At 33.4% G+C, this 18,824-nt stretch overlaps 2 protein-coding genes across 2 annotated transcripts in view; both read left to right on the plus strand.

Annotated features, from left to right (window-relative positions):
• The window catches only part of LOC136984080 (phospholipase D1-like), a 59,531-nt gene extending 54,472 nt beyond the window's left edge, over nt 1–5,059 (plus strand). Inside the window, exons 8-9 of the mRNA XM_067281005.1 lie at nt 4,422–4,713; nt 4,782–5,059. Of these exons, the coding sequence (XP_067137106.1) occupies nt 4,422–4,713; nt 4,782–4,920 (431 nt within the window). The 3' untranslated portion in view covers nt 4,921–5,059. The remainder of the gene's footprint in view (nt 1–4,421; nt 4,714–4,781) is intronic.
• The window catches only part of LOC136984026 (coiled-coil domain-containing protein 130 homolog), a 274,187-nt gene that overhangs the window by 146,217 nt on the left and 109,146 nt on the right, over nt 1–18,824 (plus strand). The window lies entirely within an intron of this gene.

Below are 18,824 nucleotides of genomic sequence, written 5' to 3' on the forward strand. Positions count from 1 at the left end.
TGCTCCTTAGAAAGTCTAATTAGATTAAATGACAAAATTACTAATTCTATGGTCAAAATAATAGTAGATTCCGAATACAGTAGAATTCTAATTCTAAAAAAATTTTGGAAATCAAGAGCTAATTTTAACCATAGATGATATAGGAAAGTGATTTTTACTACTGATATATGTAAAATCGGTTAAATTCACCTATGGTAGTCAAAATGGCGGCTCGTCTCTGATTCCAGCAAACAGAAGAAAGGAAACAGTGGAGACTCACGTTCTAACCTAATCTAACCTATTCTAATAAATTACCATAATTATTAGAATAGGTTAGGTTAGAACGTGAGTCTTCACTGTTTCCTTTCTTCTATTTGCTGGAATCAGAGACGAGCCGCCATTTTGACTGCTATAGGTAAATCAGTCATCAGAGACGATTATTACATTTACGATAAGAAAATATTCACCTATCATATCAACCTAGATTCAGTTATTCAATTGGACAATTTTTTAGGATAAACTTGAATAAATCCTTGGAATTAAACAAGATAAATACAGAAAAAGCTTTATTCAATTCCAATACTGTCAAAATGCCATTTAATAATGAGGTAAATATTAATACAGATATACAGGTTGAGTCTGATAAATCCATTAACGGCTATTCCTATACCAAGGCAAATACTAATGACAATTATAATTTATTATTTGGTTTTTGGAATATTCAAGGATTACAAGGAAAACTTCAAAACGCAGATATAAGAGAATATATAAAACATTATTCTATTGTAGGTTTTACAGAAACTTGGATTAATGATTTGTGTGAAGAAGATAAGAAATACCTTGAACAAGACCATACAAGTAAATCCGTAACTACAGATGCTTATATGCTGCTAAACTTTGCACAAGAAAATGATTTAATCCTACTGAATGGTAGAATCAAAGGTGATTATACGGCTGAATTTACCTTCATTTCTCACATGGGAAAATCTATTATAGATTTTATTATATGTTCTCAATCTATGACGGACCAATGTTTGTCCACGGAAGTTCTAAGCATGGATATGTCTGATCACTTTCCTATAAATCTAGTATTAAGAGGGGATAAGGACACAACCAACCTAACGAAACAGTCTGATGTCCCTTCAAATTCTTTGAATAGACCGAGAGCAAAGTTTAATATTCAAATATTTCTAAGAGAATTGGCTTTCAAATCCGACGAATTGTTATCACAAGAAGAGATTAATCCAAAAAAAAAAAAATCCTTCATTATGATTTCCCAAAACGATTCTAGATTGCCAAGAAAATACGTGTCTTTCTATCTCAACCAAGTAAAGCTTTTAATAGTCCCAGAGATAAAATTCTTGGGTGTAGTGCTTACTCCGTCTTTTGTCTTTTGAGAAGCATTTCAAGAAAGTCAAGACAAAGTCTACTATTTGATTAACAATTTAGTTAAATTATTTGCAAAACTAAAAATACGTAATATCAGAGTCCAATTTAGATTGGTTTGTTCCATTATCCTAAATGCTTTTGGGTATGCTGCTCCCATTTGGAGCCTATCTAATTTTAATAACCTAGAGATAAGTCAAAACAAATTTGTACGCAAAGGGTTCCTGGTGCGGCACTTCGTCTTGAATTGAACAGATTGGGTCCGTTTTTTATTAAAGGATACATTAAATTCTTTAGTCAATTGAGAGATAATGAGGTGCTTCCAGCCTTACTGTTGAGAATACTACATCAAAAATCTTCCGTCGATAAGTCAAAAAAAATTGGGTTTGTCAATTGTCAACTTTGTTTAATATGTTCGGTTTCTCGTTTACACATAAATCCGATTTATGTGAAATATACAGTACTCAATTAATTCAGAACTCCTTCGAAATATCTCTAACTCATGACATTTAAGACGTAAAGAAATCGTATTAATTCTGCTTGCTATAATATAATTTTAGATTATCCAAACATTGGCAACTATATGGGCACGGATCTATCCTTCGATGTTAAAAAATTCTTTATTCAATTGAGATTGAATAGAGACATTATAATTATTAATAATAATATTTATCAATTTCCTAAATTATTCTGTGTAAGTTGTGACGTACCCATGTCTAAAATTCATTTATTTTGTACTTGTAATAAGGCACAAGAGTTATGTAAACGTTATAATCTCGAAGCATTGGGCTCCATGAATAATGTATCTTTTCTTCCATAGAGCTAAAGTAATACAATATATCTATATAACTACGCACGAAAGTATTTTGCCATAGCCAACCAAATATGATATCTTTGTAATTGTCTCTTTGTTAAATCCAAACAAAACTATGAATATATTTATGTTGATGCTTCTTTTACGAAAATTGTAAGCGATTGTCCTTTTGGACTATTTGTCTCAAATTGTTTTTATTTTACTCTTTTTCCAAATAATTTGTTATAATAATACCACCCTCTTGTAACAGGCATAAGCCTACAAAGTTTGTTTATGATGATGATTATGATAGATGAAATGATTTTTATTTATTACTTAATTATTTAAATATATTTATTTGGCATTTAATCAGATTTGCAAAGTAGTGTAAAATATTCTTAATAATAAATTTTTACATCCAGATTTAACTTTTTGCCGAAATTCCGTTTGTCAATTGATGCGGAACATTCGCTGTATAAAAGAATCATTCCTCAATCAAAGTTTTTTTTTAATATAAATCTATTCCTGGTGTCACCAATGGCAGATTTATTCCTAATATTTTCTCGAATTTTACTCGATGATAAAATTTAATTAGAATTTTTATACTTTCATGAATTGTTTTAACGTTTAAAATAGGAAACTTCGCATTTATTTTCTGGTATATTTATCACAATTATTCTATTCTAAAGCACCTTACAGAAATTTTTTATAACTGATTGTTTTTGTAAATTGTTAGTTTGTAAACAATACTCAATTCATAAAATTTGAGTTTATTTTTTTCGAATTCTCCCTTCTATTTCACCACTCCTTAGACCCTTCAACCACCAAACTTAAGCATCCCCACAGAAATTATCTTGCCAAGTTTCGAAATTTTTGGTTCATCCAGTCCTGAACTGTAATCAGGTGCGGATCTAGGTTTAGGGAGTCTAGGGCTTATTGAAGTCCAATGGGGTCCCAGTTTTTGTTAGATTAAAAATCTTTAAATTGGGGTTTAAAATTCATTTTTAATAACATCAAAATCAGAGTTGAAATATATTTATTTATGAAATGGTGTTGAATGACAAACTTTATATCTTATATAAAAAAAATATAAAAAAAACCATAAAAAATAAAGAAATATTTACATTGATTAATTACTGACCAATTACATTACATTGATTACAATAAAACATAATACTATAAATTATCATTATTATTATTTATATTATTAATATTAACTGTTTTTTACTAAACGATAAGTGCTTATTGTTAATGAAAAAGTAATAAAAATTTATGATAAATCAATTTTTGTGAGCCCTTGACACTTGGGGGCCCAGGGCTTAAGCCCTATTAGTCCCTATGTAGATCCGCCCATGGATATAATACTGTCCGACACACATATGTACAGAATTTTGTAAGGGATGTTCTCCTTTTTTGGATTCCTTGAATGTCAAAATCCAAAAAACCGGCTGGGTTCAAAATTTTTTCGTGTGTTATATTCTATAACAACCGGGCAAGTAAAAGTATCAAATAACAATAACAATTTTTTCATCTGCTGTAGAACATTAAAGTCATTTTAATAGCGAAGTTGAGGCCGAAGTTTTAAACGCGAAAACCTGTACGTCGGACGTTCAGCGCCGCTTTCCTGTAAGCCTAGAAGTTTGACAATGGCGTTTGGAAAGTCAGTGGAATCGTGCTCGACGTTCCAAACGCCATTATCAAACTTCTAGGCTTACAAGAAAGCGGCGCCGAACGTCCGACGTACACGTTTTCGCGTTTAAAACTTCGGCCTCAACCTCGCTATTACTGTCACGTATTGATTTTTGTCACACCGCATCATCAAAAATTTTCAGCTCAGTCAGCAATAATCTAGAAGACAAACAAGTAAATTTAGATCATTAACAAATCTTCAAAACTGCATTAACTGTCTCCTGCTTAATTACATACTGTATTTAACAGAACGAAAACAACCTAATTCAAATTATTTTTAATATTAAATTTTGAAGAACTTTAGAAATTTTAAACTGATCTTTCTTCATTAAAAATTGAAAGACAAATTATAATCAATAAATATTAAATAAAATTAATTAATGGATTTTTTTCAATAAATTTTCAGTCTATTTTATACATAAAAAATTGTAAATCAAATTAAGAAAAGCGCCAGACTTACAGGAAACGATGTGGTTGTTCGGGTATATCATAAGATATAAATTGAATTATTAAATTAACAAAATAGAATATATGGAAAATATTTGTCGGAGAATTAAAAATGCAAAATTTTCAGTCATGGACATCATCACTGGAACATTAGTGAAGAAAGATGCCTCGCAAGTTCAGGCAAGTGATGCCTTAGGAGATGCAGAGATAATAGGCTTATATTTTTCGGCACATTGGTGTCCTCCCTGTCGAGCTTTTACTCCAATCCTCGCTGCAGCGTACGCAGAAATGAAAAAAATGAATTATAAAATCGAAATCGTTTTCGTATCGTGTGATGAGGACGAGAAATCTTTCTATGAATACATGAACGAATGTCATGGTGATTGGTACGCTCTCCCCTATGATTCGGAAATAATCACGTAAGTAAATTTGTTTATATTATCTATAAAAGCAGAAAAATCAAAAAACGTTATTATTTATTAATTAGAAAATTGGAAGAAACGTTTAACATCGAAGGTATTCCAACTTTGATCATTCTTAAGAAGGATGGAACTTTGGTGACTAGAAATGGCGATTGCGATGTAGAATCCTCAGGACAGGAAGCTTATACGAAATGGATTAAGTAGTTTTCTTTAATTTTATATTAATAAAAAAAAAAGTATTGTTAATTGAACTTAATATTAACTCATGAAATGTTATATTTTCATTCATATAATTTTTTAAAATGTTAAATTGTGTTAAGAATGTAAAGAAGGCGTGTTAAATAAATAAAAAGATTTAAATGCATTGAGAACAGATTTTTAAAATCACGATTTTAATTAACTGCGTTAATCGAGGGATACTTATATATATATATATATGCACGATGCCCTTTTTTATGACTCGTGCCCCCTTTTTAACGTCTGCGGTCGCCACTGTCCGAGTCCCCCAGAAATTCTTACAAGAACTTTAACTTATTATATTGAAGGACTATTTTGCAGAATGTCATAATAATATAATATACAGGGTATTTCATGTAAGATGTTTTAAGTCAATAATGAGGAAAATATGCTTTTAAATTGAAAAAATATTGATAATAATAAAAGTTGAATATTCCCGAGGAGTCTTTTTAATGCCGTAAAAATACAGTTTCTTCTGTGTGGGCAGAAGAAACTTCGAAATTTCAAATCGAACCCCTAACTTTTTATATTTTTGGATTCTCTAATAAAATAATAATTTAAGAAGTATTGTAAAAGTTATATAAACTTGACAATTAACGAATATTATATTAATTAAAACAATTTATTTATAGACCTATATTAAAGTTTTATCTCAAATTATATCATTAAACAACATTTTATCATTCATTTGTTTATGTTAGACTTCCTGATAAAGGTCATCACCGTATTCTGGAGTTGTCACCACGCCCTGTTAGATGTAATTGTGAAAATGAATCGATAGAAATCTTTAAAAATTTATAATGTATGTAAAAAAAGACACACCCATTAGCGAGACAGAGTTTTAAAAAGAAATTATTTTGCAGTGTTTCGATTATTTAGAATCAAAAATTTTTAAAAATATTTCGAATATTTCTCTAAAAAGTTATTAAAAATATAAAAAACATAATAGCTAAAAGAAGACAAAACATTCATCTATAAAGAAAAAAATATTTTATAAATGCTATGATCAATCATTTTGTCAGTTTGTCACGCAACATCCGTTATTTACTTATTTCATTGGGTAAATATGTGATTCTTCAGTGCAAGTTTGAAGAAAATAATTGTTTTTTTTTATTATTATGATATTAAAGGCAATTTTAATTCAAATATTTGCAAGTATTTATCTAGATTTACCAAAGATCGGTCTGCATCTTTCTTTTTAGTTAGATACCAAGTTTACTTTCTTTAATTTTCATAACAGACACAACATAAAATTCGTATTTTACTGCTAATTTTACTATAATTTACTGTACTGTATCGTAAGTATAAAATTCCTATACCTGCAGTAAAAGTTTATAATAATTACAATCTTCTAATAACTGTAAAATTTTATTAAATAATTTTTTATATTTATTTTTTTATAGGTAACTTATACAATATATATATATATATATACAAAGTTTGCGCACGATTTATCGATCGAGCATGATCCCACTGACTTTCCAAACACCATTGTCAAACTTCTAAGCTTACGGGAAAGCGGCGCTGAACGTCCGACGTACACGTTTTCGCGTTGAAAACTTCGGCCGCTACCTCGCTATTTACTGGTCATTATAAACACATAACGTTAGATGGCGTTTGCGCTTCCCATTGTTGTAAAAATAGAACAAACATAGATGCCATTGAAGCTATCGCTTTCTTTTCTCCTAGAGATATCGAAGATTATGTCGTCGCATTAATAATTAAATAATTAACAGGCGAAAACTAAATAACCTAATGCGAAAGGAAGACAATTCCTGTAGGAAAAAGTCAAAAAGTAAGAGTCATAGGAGGACAATTATTAAAAAAAATAAATAAATAAAACTTTTATTGAACCTTTACAAATACGAATGCTTCTCAAGTATAAACTTTTACGAATACGAGCATCTTTTCAAAACTTAAATGTTCACATTTTAATTAAGGTTGCTGCACGAAATCATATTTTTCTGGTGTGCTGACTCTGCTAAGCAGTTCGCTTGCAAAATACGCGACTTCACCCGTGCGGATTTTGCAAGCAAACACCATTTATATTCAGTATTTCAACAACCATAAACCTAACCGATGAGAATTGCTGAGAATCAAACGAACTGTTTTCAATTTGATCAATTTTTCTGGAACGTTTACAATCGTTCTATAATCGAACCAATGTGCAATAACAAATTCGAATTTAAAACGGTTCGAACATTTGGTTTAAAATATCGAAATATATAAATGTTATCAATTTAATACAACTAAGTACTCAAAGAAGACTAAACGTAGTTAAAAACAAAAATTCGCATCTAAAATAGTACAGTAGAAGCCGTTCTTCAGGTTAAACCTTAATTCTCTCCCTCTCCCCCCACGAGGGAATTTCGAAAAATCCCCTCTTAGTGGGCGTTTTCATGATGTACCCTGTGTACCAAATTTCACCTCTTTAGGTTTAGCGGTTTGCTCTGGGCGATGATGAATCAATCAGTCACCCAGTCAGTCAGTCAGGACAAGTAATTTTACATATTTAGATAACCTCTTATATAATTTTTAAAAAACATTTATTTAAGAGCAGGAAAAACGTGTAAAATTTTAAATATTGCAAAGTTTAAGCCATTCCCGCAAACTTTCATCGACTCCGTCAAGAAACCCGGAGTTAATATAATAGAATGTATTTAACAAAATATTTCCATTTTAGAATTAATAAATCACAAAAGGGACAATTGTAAATTACTTATCAGCAGTTTATAATAAATTAAAATTTGATTTGTACTCGACTTTTTTAACGAAACACCAAAAAACTTCGAGTTTTCAACATCAAACGGCATAAGAAAGATGCGCAACAGCTGCCGAATGGATAAAATGGAACAAGCGGCTCTTCGCCTGCCGTTTGTCATTTCCGGACGATCGACAACCCAGAACTCACCACGTGGAGGTGGCTGCTTCAGAGTTCCACCAAGAGTTGGAAAGAATCCAACTCCACAAGTGACCAACATCGCTCGTCGAGTCGAGTTTTTCTTAACTCTCACCATAAAAATATTTATAACTAGCAGATAGGCCCGGCGTTGCTCGGGCAAAAGTAATGATAGCGAAGATTAAGATTATTACGTTATAGTCACAGAAGAAAAAGAGTAATTTCATCAACAAACTAAATATTTTTAATAAAAGGTCGAATTTGAAAATCGAATATTGTAATATTGTTCGATTTTCACGACGTGTTCTGATTATATCGTTCGATTTTCATCGAATGTTCTAAAGAAGAAAAGTCGAGAAAAACCGAATTAATCTGTTTAAATTTGAAAATCGAATATGTTCTAACATATTACTTTTTTTTTTTTTTTTCCTCCAGCGCCCGTAAATCTTGCACGTCGCCTTCTCTTGTTCTCCATTGTTACTTAACACTTCTATTGATACTTAACACTTCCATTGTCGATGGAAGTGTTAAGCCTTAATCCTGTCCCTCTCCCCGTGGGGAGAAATTTCGAAAAATCCCTTCTTAGTGTGCGTTTTTGTGACGTACCATAACTATGTACTAAATTTCAACTTTCTACTCCTAACCGTTTGGGCTCTTAACATTTCCATTGTTACGTAACACTTCCATTGTTAACACTTCCATTGTTGACACTTCCATTATTACTTCATACTTCCATTGTTGCTTCACACTTCCATTGTTACTTAACATTTCCATTGTTGATGGAAGTGTTAAGCCTTAATCCTGTCCCTCTCCCCGTGGGGAGAAATTTCGAAAAATCCCTTCTTAGTGTGCGTTTTTGTGACGTACCATAACTATGTACCAAATTTCAACTTTCTACTCTTAACCGTTTGGGCTCTTAACATTTCCATTGTTACGTAACACTTCCATTGTTAACACTTCCATTGTTGACACTTCCATTATTACTTCATACTTCCATTGTTGCTTCACACTTCCATTGTTACTTAACATTTCCATTGTTGATGGAAGTGTTAAGACTTAATCCTGTCCCTCTCCCCCGTGGGGAGGAATTTCGAAAAATCCCTTCTTAGTGTGCGTTCTCGTGACGTACCCTAACTGCGTACCAAATTTCAACTTTCAACTCCTAACCGTTTAGGCACGTCTCGATAATGTATATAGAAGCTTTAATCCTGTCCCTCTCCCCCGTGGAGAAGAATTTCGAAAAATCCCTTCTTAGTGTGCGTTTTCGTGATGTACCCTAACTGTGTACCAAATTTCAACTTTCAACTCCTAACCGTTTGGGCTCTGCGCTGATTATTATTATTATGTTGGGTTAAGTTAGATATACTCGGTTAACACCGGTGGCTGTGTACTATGCCGGACCAAAGTCAAGGCATAGTAACCAAAACAGAAATTAAAGAAGTGTATCAGTGTGTGTGTCTGTATTCAGGAATTTTCTCACAATATGACATGTATTCAATATAGTGGCCTTCTGTAGAGTGATATATGTGTTTCTATTCAATTCTAATGTGCCCAGGCTTTTGTGTAGTGTGTGTGGTATGACACCTGTAGAGGAGAGAACAACAGGTACAATAAGCACCCTATCCATCCTCCACAGATGCCTTATTTCCTGGGCAAGTTCTGTGTACTTGCTAATTTTTTCAGTGCATGCGTTTTGTATATTGTGAGTGTTTGGAATGGATATGTCTATAATGTATGTGATTTTATTGTGTTTGTCAATGAGTGTGATGTCTGGTCTGTTGTGGTAAATTGTTTTATCTGTGATTATGGCTCTGTCGTAGTACATTTTGTGCGTGTTGTTTTCCAATACTGTCTGTGGAATGTATTTGTAGTATGGTTCGTGGATGTCTACTAATTTGTGTTTCTTTGCAAGCTCTTGGTGTATTATATTTGCTACTTGGTTATGTCTGTGTAAATAATCTGTCTGTGCCAAGAGCTTGCAACCAGAGGTGATGTGTTGTATAGTTTCTGGCATGATGTGACATTTTCTGCATGTGTCATTTGTGAGTGTTGCATCTTTGAGTATGTGTTTTCTGTAGTTTTTAGTATTTATGACCTGATCCTGTATGGCAATCATGAATCCTTCCGTCTCCCCAAAGAGGCATCCCCGAGCTAACCAGCTGTTTGACGCAGTTTTGTCAACAAAATCCTGGGCCAGATCATAAGGATGCCTGCCATGGAGTGCCTTTCGAGCCCACGATTGCTTAATGGTGTCTATGCTTTTTATATGTTGCATTGTGTCCATATGATGTGAGTGTAAGTTTAATGGTGTGTTATTCGAGTCTGCTAGAGTTACTGCTTTATGTAATTGTGATGTTTCTTGTTTTTTTGTAGAAAAACTCTCGCAGTGACTGTATTTGTTTGTAGTGAAGGTTAACTATGTCAATCAGGCCACGTCCGCCATCTTTACGTGGAAGGGTTAATCTTTCTGTGGCAGATTTAGGATGATGTTGTTTATGCTTAGTAAGTGTTAGTTCTTGTTTTCCTTTGGAGTTGCTCAAGATCTGTGTGAGTCCAATGTATAACTCCAAAAGAATATGTGAGTACTGGGATGACATATGTGTTTATTGCTTTAACTGTGTGTTTTGCATTTAATTGTGTTCTGAGAATAGCATTTAACCTACTTTGGTATTCTTTAATTAATCTTTGCTTTATTTGTGTATGTTCTGTTAGTTTGGCCTGTTGGAATCCTAAATACTTGTAGAACTCGCCCTCTTCCATGGATTCAATAATGTCTCCATTTCCAAGTGCAAAATCTTCTTTCTTCAGGATTCCTTTTTCTATGTGAAGTGTTTTGCATTTATCTAGGCCAAATTCCATTTGTATGTCCTTGGTGTATGAATGTGTGATTTGTAGGAGTTGTATGAAGTTGTTTTTGTGTGGATGCATAAAGTTTTATGTCATCCATGTACATGAGATGTGACAGTGTATACTGTGTTGTTTTTTCGTGTCTGATATTGTAACCATATTGCGTGTTGTTTAACATGTTGGATAATGGATTCAGGGCTAGGCAGAACCAGAGAGGACTCAAGGAATCTCCTTGAAAAATTCCTCGCCTAATAAAAATTTGGTTTGTTTGTATGGAAGTGTTATGGGCCCTGAGATGTAGTGTTGTTCTCCAGTGCTGCATAGTGTTTTGAAAGAATGCAATGAGTGATGGATGTATTTTGTACATGTGTAGAATATGTAGCAGCCAACTGTGTGGAACACTGTCGAATGCTTTTCTGTAGTCTATATATGCCATGTGTATGTTTCTGTGTTGTCTGTGTGCTTGCCGTAGAATGACTGAATCTATGAGTAACTGTTCTTTGCATCCCCTGTGGTTTCTACGACAACCTTTTTGTTGTTCTGTTAGAATGTCGTGTTCTTCAACATGTTTGTATATTTTGTTTGCGATACAGGATGTCAATAATTTGTAGAGTGTTGGAAGACATGTAATTGGTCTGTATTGTGTGGGGTCTGTGGTATTGTTGTTTTTAGGTTTCATGTAGGTGATGCCCTGAGTAAGAAAATTTGGCATGTCTTGTGGATTGATGATGATGTGTGTTAGATGTTTAGCTAGTTCCTGGTGCAGTGATGTAAACTTTTTGTACCAGAAATTGTGAATGTTGTCTACACCAGGTGTCTTCCAGTTGTGTGTTCTGTTAACAGTGTATTGGAAATCATGTATGTTTATTTCAACACAGGGCATAGTTGGTATGTTGTGCAAGTTTCTGTTCTCCTCCTCGATCCAACCTGCATCAGCATTGTGCGTGACAGCACTGGACCAAAGAGAAGACCAATATGTTGTGAGTTCTTCTTCTGTTGGTGTGCCACTGTGCTGTGTATCAGTGTTTGCTTTGTTATTAATTTGTCTGTAAAAGAGTTTTTCATTGTTTGTAAATAATTTATTTTGTTGTTTTCGTAGTGTACATGTTTTGTATCGTTTGATATTTCGTAGTGTGATGTTTTGTATCGTTTGTATATTATTATTATTATTATTATTATTATTATTATTATTATTATCAACTCGTCTCGATTATATATATAGATTACCTCTGAATACTCCAAATTCAGCTATTCGAAACTCACCGCATTATTACTATCTAAACAAAGGGATGCAATATTGCAACAACTAGTAATAAAGAAAGACGGAAATCTATAAATACACCTGGTCGTAATAAAGTGCACGTTAGGGACACAAAATTTAGTTCAATCTCATACCGAACCTCATTAACCGAAAATAAAAACAAATCGCCCTGCGCCCGATTTAATAAAATGGGACACAGAAAGCCTTCTCCATCTCCGGACGGCCTCTTCACTCGAGCAAGCCTTAAAGAAACGAAACACAGGGAGCCTTCTCCACCTCTGGTAGATCTTCTCTTCGTCCGATCGGGCCTTAAAGATGCAAGACACAGGGAGCCTTCTCCACCTTTCGTGGATATCCTGTCTTCGTCAGATCGGGCCTTAAAGATGCAGGACACAAAGGGTTAGTTTGAGTAAAGAGTAACTCAAGTAAAAAAGGCTGACGGGAGATTCCATCTCGAGCGGGTCTAAGAGAAAGGCGACACAGAGAGCCTTTTCTGCTTCCCGTACATTACTTCGATTTACTTAATGACAATTTTTTCTCAAAATCTCAAAGAAACTTGGAACTTTCGAACGAATTTACGCTTAACAATGGCCATTTACAGTAGAAAAAGCAAACAATACATTCTAACAATTCGTTACGTATTGTTAGAATATATTGTTTAGAACGCGTGACGTACTACGATCCCGTCACATTTTTACGTCACGTGTTACGGAAAAACATTAATCGGTTTGAAATATTTCAGAAAGGATTATTTTATTAAAATAATATTCTAATTCAAGAGACAAAAATAATATTCATTAGAAACAAGATTACTTTCAGTTTTTTAAGTTGAAATAATGCTTTCTGTTTCCTAATAAATAAAATTATAGAAACGTCGAAACATTTATTTATTCTAAAGTAATGTTATCTGTATTTCTGAAAATCCAAAAAGGAATTTGTAATGATTATGGCCCTTTGCACCCCAGATAATGCTACCAGAATGTCATAATTCACAAATTTCAGAAATTTTCGACGAAAGGTGCTTAAGCTTCAAAGTGGGTGAACAAAATTTCTGAAATTTTGCAGGATGGTTTGATTATTAAAGTAATCGATGAGATTAAATTTTGGCGGTTAAAGGTCGAGGGGGTGGTAAGATACCGGGGGTCGTGTGAATCTCCCATAGGGGTTCAGACTTAGTGACGATTTTACTCGTTATTAACATTTACAGTTTTGTTGTTTATATATATATATCTATATATATATAAAACTCGTCTGTACCCCCGAAATTAACTTCATTTCTGCCATTTTATAATAGTTAAAAATATAACAATATTTTATAAAATATGATAACAGATGGCGCCACCAAACTTTTTAATGTAGCCGAGAAATTGAGCAACTCGTTGCTGGTTTATTTTTCAATGAAGAATGTTAAGCGACTATTCAGCCCAAAACGTGAACGGCGGACGGACGAGCGTCGCCATCTGGCAATTCTATACGGTCGATAATGGCGTTCGCTACGTCTAGAATGGCGAGTAGACGATCGGCTTAAACTTCTATTTTTTCTTTTTTTTTGTGTTTGGGGTTAAAATTATGTCCTATTTTATTAAAATAATAATTATTTAAGCATTTACGAATAATATTGTAAAGAAACGGACAATTTTAATCCAGAAATTATTTAATTATTCAATTTTTTAGCAAGTGATGTGAAGTGCCTAAAGAGTTTACATATATTTGTCTTCATAATAGTTTATCTTAAGGTAGGTTTGTTCTTCCACGGCATCTTCTACCATCAACAGCGTAATATGTTTGTAAATTTTCTAAAAATTTTCCGAGCTGCTTTCGAATTTACGTAAGCCACTACTCCTCTCAAAAAAAGTATGAGGTAGTCCTATCATATGGTAGGAAACACGACGCTAATTAAAAATAATTATTTAGTGTTATTAAACATGCTATAAATACTTTTAAACAGTTTAATTTGTTTATTTACCTTCGCTGGTAACCCTTGATGTTAAATGTATCGACCATTTTTTCAACAAATTTCCCGTGAGTCAATGCCCGACGTTCACTGAGTCACGTGATGTTGTGAAAGAGCCCTGCAAGGTCTTTTAGTTGGACTTAAAACGTCAAACGTATACTTCTGCTTGCCGTACAAGTTTAACGTTTGTACTTGCGCCCCAACCTCTCTATTATTAGTAGTAATTGAACGTTCTGTAATTTGCATAAATGTGGGAACGCCGGGAGGTAGGACGGAGTCGTACCACCTTTTTTTTCGGCGAACAGGTCGGCAAGACCCACCCCACTGTCATGGATGGCTAAATTTTTATGATATCCCGACTTGTCGGGATTGGGTAGTTGTTTGTCAAGTCGAGTGGCGGAAGGGTGTGGGTTCGTCGATAAGTTAAGGCGATATTCGAAATAACGGAACCATGATGAAAACAAATAACGATTTATTTACACAGATAAAGAAAATACAGAAAATAGATCTACTCTAACGCGTCCGGTTCCTAACCGCGGGGGAGAGAGAGAGTTTTACAAATTTAGGGGTCATACCTCTTCCTAGGATGTATCGGCTGTAATCGTAGGAATAATCGTATGGATAAGCAGGAGGATCGGTCGTTCTCCGGTCGGGGAGGTTGGCAGGAGGATCGGTCGTGGCGGGCTTCGGAGTCCTCGGGGTTCGGTCCTCGATTCTCGATTCGGATCAGACGGGACGTGCGTCTTATTCGGACCTTCAGCGATCCCGTTATCGCCCTTTTCCCCCTTATATACTACAGGTCACGTTGTCTTCGATCACCAATCGCTTAGTCACGGAGATCGAATCATCAGCGATTGCTGATGATTCGATCTCCGTGACTAAGAGTTTGGATCCGGAGAGAAAGGAAGTGCTTTCCGGCGGCGGAAGGCTGAACATCCTTTGACTTTCGACCTTTTCTACAATTTCCCACGAGGGGGTTTGAACAAAAAAAAGATTTTGGGCCGGGTTAAACCCGGTTCTCACATAAATATATAGCCTAAAAACATTACTGTTTGCATTAATTATAAATTCATTACTTACATGACATACGCAACCATCATATTATCTGGATATTATTTTGGAATGGATACTTAGAAATAACCAGATCTATGACAGTTATAATATATAGAACTATTAGGCTTAATGTTCCTTTCTGAACCACTCATTATAATGTTGTACTTAACGGCTTTTTCATTTTATATTTCTGTTTCCATTCCTTAAAATCACTAAATGAATTATATGTCTGAATATTACTAAATATAAGAATGTCACGCATCTTGACGAAATGTGACATTATTTTTTTTTTTCTGATATTCACTTAAACACAAACTACATTTAAATATTTTGGGGATACATATGTTTAAACTTTTATCCTTGCTATGATCCTTTTCATGCTTCTCTCTCAAATGTTTGCTTAAACTTTGTTTATATTTTTATTTTAATTGGCATATAGTGCATTCCACTATTAACGAAGACTGAACAAAGACAAGACTCACGTGTAACCACGACCCGAAACTGACAAATCCAGTTCCCGCGACTGGTGCTGTTCGCCTTAGCGGCATAAGTTAGAACTAAAATTTACCAAGGCTCTAGTCGTTTGTGACTTGACCCATGTGCCACTTGTAGGGTAGATGGGTGGGTGTAGTTCCCCACGTTCATTCCTCCAAAAGTAGAACATTTGCTGTTTTTGTTTAAAGGACAGAGGACGAAGGACTGGAGGTCAAATTGTAGGACATCTCCTCCCAAAGTAGAACGTTTGGTAACCTTAACTAAAAGCAAGATTGCAAACACACCTACGAAAGCAAAAACAATGTGGCCGACAAACACCAAGCAAGTTCTTATGTGGCCGTTCTTAACGATGACGATGATTGACGTCAGTAAAAGATCAAATATGATTGGTTCTGCAATTTTATAAAATAAACTTAATCTTCGGGGTGCCTGGTGAAGAAATTTCCGCCGAGCGCTTGGTGGGGTCTCAGAGACCCCAAAATAAAACACTACCTGGCTTGTAAAGATAATTCCAATATTATGTTAATATATATATATATATATATATATATTATATATATATAATAGGTTTATTAAGACATATTTAGAATAAAAGAATCATTGATTTACGTGAAATGTTTATTCGCATGACTACGTAATAAAAAACATTAACTTTTTTTGTTGTAACAAAAATATTAACTTTGTTTTTCTAGAAATCATGATGTAATCTCATTATAATTTAAGTATTTTGGCTTCATTTTAATAGCACATAATATAAATATCTGTTAAGGCATAAAAATTAATCTTCTTCAGTTAAAATTTGAAATCGAGAATTCAGGCATTTTTCCCATAGTAATTTCGCACGTTCGATGCAAATAAATCTGGATCATTCTTTACAGACGCACAGTAGCTGCTTAAAACGTTTATCTACTGACAACGTAAACGTGTTAATCTTTAGACTAGATCATCCACTACATCGAAATCCGCATACGTTCGTTAATTAATATTACCTTGAACTGTCAGATAAAACTTATCCTGAAGTTTAAAAAGCACCAGATTAAAATTGTATAATAATTATACTAACTCTTTATAATGAGAACAGTACAAAATCATTTTTTGGTTAAACACTATTCTAATTTTATAGAATTAAAAAGTAATTTTCACTATTTGCCTCTTATTAAAGTGGTCAAATCAAAATTTTCTATAACACATTGACAGTTGATAAGCTTACTAAGTTACTACTATTTATTAGAAGCATAGAAGAGGAATTTAACGCCTATAAATCCCCACAATATTGAACATTTTTTAATTTTTTGTTTATGTAGCAAGTCTCGAGTTATTTTCTGCGTTTATTTATGTAATTAGGCTGCAAATTGAAAAAACTGTACTTATAAATTCCCACTGTCGTCGATCTATTGTCCGTCTGTCATACCTTAATCTCGAGAAAGGTGTTTGATAAATGAAAGTCTAGGACCAGATATGGAAACCTCAGGGGCAGGAGCCTCCGATTAACTGTATACGAACATCCAATGCAAGCCGGAAGTCACGTTATTTCAATTTAAAAATTTCCCCCCTCTCCTGAAAGTAGTTAGATGACCCACGCGACTCAATTGCTAAAGAAAAAGTATGATGTACAGGGACAAGACACGACTAATTTGAAGGTGGAAAGAATATATTTTAAATTAAATAAATTTAAAAATACGATTAAAAATTGCAGCCTGACATTATGCCCCTTGCTCATCGTAACTAACGGAATAATGGTAAAATTTTATCAAAATCGGCCAATCAAATTTTGAAAAAGAAAACAAACAAACAAACAATTCTGTAAGCTACATAGAAGGGGCTTTGCTAACGCTCCGTACTAAAAAATATTAGTACTTTCGATCGATCGGCACTTACGATTGGAATCGTATCGATTATATCCTCGCTTGTCGTTGCTATTTATAAATTGATATTTTCAGTTATGGTAACGTTGAAATATTAATTAAATTTAAATTTTAAAACCTTTAAAATATCTTTCGCCATTTCAATATTTTAGAATTAGTTCAATAAAATATTGAACTTATAGTCAGGCCTTAAATATCCCCGGCTATTAGGTCAAACTTAGTTATATTTTTGACATCTCCGAAGATGTGAGGTCAGGATCTATCGTGTATTTTTTTGTATTAAGAAAAAACAAACAAACGTTTATCTTTATTATATCTAAGCCTTAAATAATAGCCCAGATCCTCTCGGCACTCTAAAGTCCCTGTTTATATCTCACCAGTGGCCGAACGGATAAAAACCACTGAAAGTCTTGGGTTTGCGCCCTATCAACAGGTTGGCCATGTGAAGTTTTTCAGATTTTCTTTACCTATGTAACTTCTAACTTTTCATAGAAAGGACTTCCTCATGGCAGATCACCTACGTGTTGCATTACCATATCTTACCGAACTAAACCAGTCCAACCCTGCATATAATTTACAACTTTTTAATCTGAAAATGTAATTAATAAGTTTCACAACACAGGTTACGTTATTGTAATCATGACTTTTAAAATATATAATAGATTATGTGGCAAAATATTTCCTCTATAGTTCGATGTACAGTACAAACAGGCTTATGAAATAAGTAATGTGATTACAAAGCAACTTTTCTCTCAACGCTAAATTATATTAGAATAGAATAATAAGTAATGATAATTAACTTTTTGTTATTTATATTCACAATTAATTTCAGAAATCATAAACACCAACATATTAAAAAAAACACATAATTATAAAATTACACGTGTTTATAGTTCTCTAATTTCAATGTATCAAACTTCAGATTAATTTATAACAAAAATTATTAAATGTAGAACATTTAAAAAACTTATCGCTGCTGGTATGTAAGAAATGTCATATCTTTCTATTATATCCGTAGCCATAATTCTCAGCGAAACATAAATATTTGTTGTATTTGTTATCAGAACCAAAGAAGTGATAAGGCCCAGGCCAGACACAAATACGAGCCTCCATTCTCTTCGAAAATGAAAGAAGCGTATGAGTAAAATCAATAAAACAGTGGTTTTTTCCTTACTTAAAATAATCTGATTATTTTCATATCTTGAGCGTACAAGAGCGTACATATAAACATATGAAAGACTAAAATTTGGGACTCCTGTACACCTGGGATTCGGGTCAAATGGCCCTGGCGACCTCCTAAATTTGCTGTAATATAATACAAGCACACTTGGTATGTGTATATGTATGTGTGTATTATATTACAGCCAATATATGTGTGTGGGTGAGGCTGTGTGAGAGAAAACTTTAGTCACATAATAATTTTAATTTAAATTATTTCCTTACTTATTAATTAAAAATTTAAATATAATACTCATAATAAATTTTTGATAGTTTTAA

Source organism: Centruroides vittatus, unplaced genomic scaffold, assembly GCF_030686945.1.
Source record: "Centruroides vittatus isolate TY-2023 unplaced genomic scaffold, ASM3068694v2 contig_900, whole genome shotgun sequence".
In the NCBI taxonomy this organism is placed as follows: domain Eukaryota; kingdom Metazoa; phylum Arthropoda; class Arachnida; order Scorpiones; family Buthidae; genus Centruroides; species Centruroides vittatus.